This window comes from Nicotiana tabacum, chromosome 4, assembly GCF_000715075.1.
Source record: "Nicotiana tabacum cultivar K326 chromosome 4, ASM71507v2, whole genome shotgun sequence".
In the NCBI taxonomy this organism is placed as follows: domain Eukaryota; kingdom Viridiplantae; phylum Streptophyta; class Magnoliopsida; order Solanales; family Solanaceae; genus Nicotiana; species Nicotiana tabacum.
The window spans coordinates 6,138,222-6,144,221 of NC_134083.1; the positions used below are offsets into that span (position 1 = coordinate 6,138,222).

The window sequence follows — 6,000 nt, forward strand, 5'->3', positions numbered from 1 at the left end:
CTGAGCATGAATTCATTCAAATTTAATTTCTCTGTTTCACACAGATCAACTAAACCAACCGGATAGCTTCGCCTTTACAGGTAAAACGGTGTCATGCGATACTAGGAGGGATGGCAGAACTAGGAACCCTAAACAGGGGATTCACTTGAACTTCCTTCCATACCTCTAGCTCTGCCACTAACTACGAGTTATGAGCAGCTATATCAACAAGTAGGTTTAGTTACAACACTACCAGACAATGTACAAATTACCATTTACCAACATGCACATTAAAGTATAAACACGCGAATTCTGCAAACCATTAAGTAGAGCAATATAACTCCACCAATCAAAAGAGAGTTGAAATGCACATTAAACTCATTCTTCTGTAGGAAATAGAGAGAACTGCACATACTATGTCACAATATACCAATTGTGCAGCCTCATTATTAACATAAAAATCACAAATTTCTCAATTACCCACGCGCCTTCAGCTCAGCAAGGCGCCTGGTAAGATCGTCCTCGTCCACTTTCTCGCTGTCCTTTGTAGGAATCGCATGACCGGCTGCTTGGGGAAGCCCAACAGATACCTCAAGGCCATAGTCATCAGCCACCTGGTGCATAAGGCTGTTAACCTGGTCCTCGGGAGTCGACAGCGACGTACTTCCCGCCATAGAACTCTCCATAAACTCAGCTTGAACTTCCATATTAACGAACTGTTGCTCGAACTTGTCCATCGTCTCAGACATCTTCTGGAGATTACCTGTAGCAAGAGAAGACTCAAGTGATTTTACAATATTGCCCATTGACTTACTAATTGTGGTCATTTTCGCCTGTGTATCGAGTCGAGCCACAACGGCGTCGAGCCGTGAAGATAAACGGAGATAATTCATCTGTTCGCTGCGCTTGCGGATCGCGTTCTCGGCGTAAATTCTAGCGCCGTCCATATTTCCTTTTTCGATTGCTTTTTTCACCTTAAGCTTCTCGGATTTTTCGTCTTTCTCGCATTTGCGAGCTTGGCGTTGAAGACTTTTTGATGTGAACTTGAGCTCCATGATCTGGTTCATCAATTTCTCTGTGTTTCCCATGGCTCTTAGATCTGGCGATAAGCTCTTTCGAATTTCTGAATTATTGATGCAATTTGATGATCTTTTTACCTTCGATCGATCACCTTTCCTACTTGTATTTGGTTGAAGTTAGGGTTTGGAGACAGAGATATTTTGCTGGAAATTCGTTGGATACGGTATTTGTATAATGCTACTCCCTTACCGAGTAAAGACCATCTACGGTCAGGATCAATTGTAGCGTCGTTTATTTCTATAACTAGCCGTCGGATTAATAAAACACGTAATAGTGGGCCCAATAGATGAGTCGACCGTTGAACGAGCTATACTTCTTTTTCCTAATTTTCCTGAATTGATGTTCGTATTTCTTTCTTTTTTTCGTTTCGAAACTTCGACGCGTTAATTTATGTTCCCTCTATTTATTCAGGAAGGACTAAAGTAAAAAGGTCACTAATAATATTCTGTCAGAAAATTTAGCCGTGTTGGAATAGTTCGTTAAATTTTTGACAAACAAACTAAATTCATTTTCTGTTTGAACTAAAAATATTTTCTTTCCCCACATTTCTGCAATTGCAAATACGCAAATACAAAACTTCCATTCAAGTTTAGTTTATACTGTTCTAATAACAAAGAATTACAAGACACATACCATCTTGGAAGATGAAGATGAACGTTCTTATGCTTTTTTTGTCTCATCTTGTTGAATCTATTTTGTGGAAATAGTAGTTTATATTATCAAAGATTGTGGTGAAATAGTAATTATCCCTTCATTTTTAATTGACGAGTTCAAACTAAGTCTTAAAAAAGTCTTCTTTAGCAAAGAGCATTTTAAATCCAAAATGAGATTTCGATCCACGAATCCAGATTAATCGAACCCCAAAAAAGGTTCCACCTATCAGGTTGGAAACCAAAAAAGATATTAATTTATTTCCTTATAATGTTCACTAAAAATTTACACTTGTAGATTGAATGATTTAACTCCAAGCATAAACATGGCAAAGTTAAGATTGATGTTCTATTTGAAAATTACCCTACTTTTGAAATTTGTGTGCCACATCTTGTGTGCCTACCTGATGTTGAAATTTTTAAGCAGCAAATGATCTCAATTACAGGAGATTCAAAACTCCAGGACAAAAAATATATTTATTGTGACTAAGATTTCAAATACCATCAAACTTTCTTTAACTTCACCAAGACACCAACAATGTAGCAAAACTAATCTACACTAGATATTTTTCTCAATAAGAAGAAATGGCAATATTCCATTTAAATTGTGCAGCGTCTATTCGAAAAATAATCTAACATCAGCTGCTATCTCACTAGTCACAAGGCAACTCATGAGTCTTCTTGATTTTCTTTGCAGCAACTATGTTTGGCTCTGGGTTGGAGAAATGGACTCGCAGATTATAGGAAGATCAACAAAATACGTTGACAGTCATAATCCTGATTCAATTTGTTAAAATTGGACATAATATTTTTGGCTTCTGATTTGATTATGCGTTTTTTATGTGTATTATTTATTCAGGGAAAAAAACGACATTCATTTAGCAATGAAACTAAAGCATATAATGACAATCATGAGAATGAATTCACAATCCAAATTGAACGAATGTTTAGTCATTTCGTGTTATGGATCTAATAAACATTCGTTGGTGACAAAAGTCTAGCACTATTCGTCGAGTAATTACCAAAGAATAATACGTTTTATACATCCAAATTGACATGGAATTTTTGTGTATTTCTAACAAGTGCCTTTTATAACATATACACAGGGGCCGCCTCACTTGCTTTAGACCCCAAAATTTTAAGGGCCCCAAAATTACTATTTCTCTATATATAGTAGCATATTATTTATAGAATTATCTCTTATTATTGATAAATTTATTTCTTTATTTTCATATTAATTTTTAATAACTCGATTTATTCCTCTAATTAATATAACTAAAATAGTTATCTGTCAATCTTATTTTACTTTTTTACTTAATTATATTTCTCTATTCATTAGTTGGTCACGTAACTATATCTAATAATCTAACTTATTATTTATTTTCCTTACATAAATTATACTCTCTCCGTCCCAATTTATATAAAAGTGTTTGAGTGGACATGGCGTTTATGAAATAAAGGAAGGCTTTTGAAACTTGTAATCTTAAATAAATCATAGAAATTTGTGGGCTATAAATCATCTCATTAATGGTAAAAAGAAAAAACTAAAGTTGAATTGTTACCAAATATAGAAAGGGACTTACTAAAAAAAAAAGGAGTCACTTAAGTTGGGACGGAGGAAGTATGTTTTCCGGGTTCTCCCATTTCAGTTGTGATGCAATCAACGTTAAATTTATTTAATTTTCTGTACTTTATAAAACTAAGTTCTCATTTTTTTAATTCCACATCCTCACTTGTCTAATTTTTTAAAAATGATGTTCATTAAATTTTATATATATATATATATATATATATATATATATATATATAAAGCCTCTTATTAAAATTTTGCTTTAGGCCTCGGATGATGTTGGGCTGCCCCTGTTCATAAAGACAAAATAAATAGAATCTCTTAGCATATATATATATATATATATATATATATATATATATATATATATATATATATATTAAAGCCTCTTATTAAGATTTTGCTTTAGGCCTCCGATGAGGTTGGGCCGCCCCTTACTAAGACTACCAACTCATAAGAAATCTTAGCTTTCTTGATAACAAATGTAGGTCAATAACATAAACAGGGTACTTTATTTACATACTTATATATAGGATATCTTGAACTCCAAGTTGTGTTGGAAATTTTCATTTTCTAATCAAAATTATTAATTTATAAGTAATAAGCTGAACGATTATGAATTTTCTTGCATATATCACGAGTTTGAAGGGAGAAATTTGGAGAAGCCGTAGGAAATTGTTTCGAAACCCCTATTTATTCCTTAACATCTACTGACATCTAAAATATAATTAAGTAGATAATAATCTATATCTATACTATATTAAAAGTACCAAAAATCTTAGCAAAATGTCGTTCGCCTTTTTTATCCTTTAAGAATATATTTTATATTAGACAAAGTAGTAATTTTAGTTATTTTTCTAATATGTAGGAATATTCATTAATTATTTTTCTAATATGTAGGGACAATCATCTAATTAATTGCATAATATTTAGGACTTTGATATGGAAAATCATATAATTATCTCTTTGTTGTAAAAATTTTAGTTTAAGAGTCCTTGACGAGCTCTTTTTTTTTTTTTTGGTTAAAAAGTTTTAGGTTTAGTAGTGTTTTTTTTCTTTTTCTTTTTCAGAACTCATTTTCTTCGTATAATTATGTAATTTGATTATACAACGAGCTACAGTAATTTATTCTTTTTCTAATCTATTGAAAATAATTCATATAATATTTATTATTAATTAAAAAAATAAATAATTTGCATTTTACTCTTGAAAAAATGGTTATTTTCTATAATATCACTTTAATCATTTAATTAGTTCATATAATATTTATTATTAACTGTATTATATGTTGGATAAAATTGTCAATACAAATAAAATATTTTCTTGAAAAGAGTTGCCGTAAGATAAAAAAGGAAGAATAAAAGAATAGAAAGTAGGAAACTTCTTCTTAATTAATATCCCTAATGACAGAGAAGGTAAAAGTCGGTCCTTTGATAGCTTGCAGGGAAAGTCAATAATTTCGAAGGAAAAAAGCTAAAAGAATAAGACAATAACTACGAAAGTCAAAAATTTCGTAGTTTATAAAGAAAAAAGAACAAGACAATAAGTAGAAAACTCATTAATTAATGTCCCTATTAAAAAAGTCAAATTTTGTAGGCAGTGGCGAAACCATAAATTTCCGGAAGGGTGTTCAAACTTGAAATAAGTAAAAACAAAATCCAACAAAGGGAGTTTAATATATGATATGTACCTCTAAAATCTAATATTTTACTTATATACGTAATGTAATTTTCCGACAAAGGGTGTTAATTGACCACCCTAACTTAAGTGTGGCTTCGCCCGTGTTTGTAGGTTAAAAAGGAAAAAAGGAATAGATAATAAGTAGGAAACTTATTCTTTAATATCAAAATTAAGGAGTGTAAAAAAAGCGGTTAATATCCCAATTTTTATTTTCCACGAACACTTTCTTTTAGTTTTTTGGGTGGTCACTGATTTCATCTACCAATTTTGTTTGTAGGTCAACTTGTTAAATTAGAATTTTAAAACTAATTTTTTTGTAGAAAAAGGAGTTAAAAACTTCTATAAAAGAAGCTAATACTATATATATATATATATATATATATATATATATATATATATATATATATATATATATATATATATATATATATCCTCTATTTTTTTGTTAGCTTTCCTAATACCAAACAAAAAGAAGTTTGCTCTAGAGAAAAGAAATTTGTTAATTAGTTGACATTGTTTGTGTCATGAACTTAAGAATATATATCATTCAAAAAATATTAGAAAAAATTCTTAAATCTTCAAGAGTTTACGTGATCTTGCTAAAAAAAATATGAAAGCTTGAAAAATAATAATAAAATATAAAGATAAAACAAATATTTAGTTGAATATATAGACTAAGATAATTGAGGACTTTTTAGTGTCATCATTTTTCTTTATTGAGTTAGCTAAATATGATCAAGAATCATTTTGAAGAACTTACTTTTTTTTATGTAGCTATTTTCTATTTCAAAGACTATTCTTTAATATAATATTAACGTAATTTTTAAAATTATGTACTTATTAAGACGGTATACACGCGCAACGCACGTATCTTAAGACTAGTATATGGAATAGCAGATACTACGTACTATCTTATGTACCATGTCTTTGGCTTTCCCTAAGAGCCCTTGTTCAACTGTCAGTCTTTCAATCCTCGCATTTTGGTGAGAATTAATTCCCAACATCTTGATGAAAGTCAAAAACATAATTACAATTAATTCC

General features: G+C 30.6%; 1 protein-coding gene across 1 annotated transcript; it reads right to left on the bottom strand.

Moving 5' to 3' along the window:
* Window positions 1–269: 269 nt before the first annotated feature.
* Window positions 270–1,206, bottom strand: LOC107826467 (ESCRT-related protein CHMP1B). The gene has a single exon (XM_016653454.2). It carries the CDS (start codon window positions 1,065–1,067, stop codon window positions 456–458), a length of 612 nt encoding a protein of 203 aa, XP_016508940.1. The 5' UTR covers window positions 1,068–1,206; the 3' UTR covers window positions 270–455.
* Window positions 1,207–6,000: the final 4,794 nt, after the last annotated feature.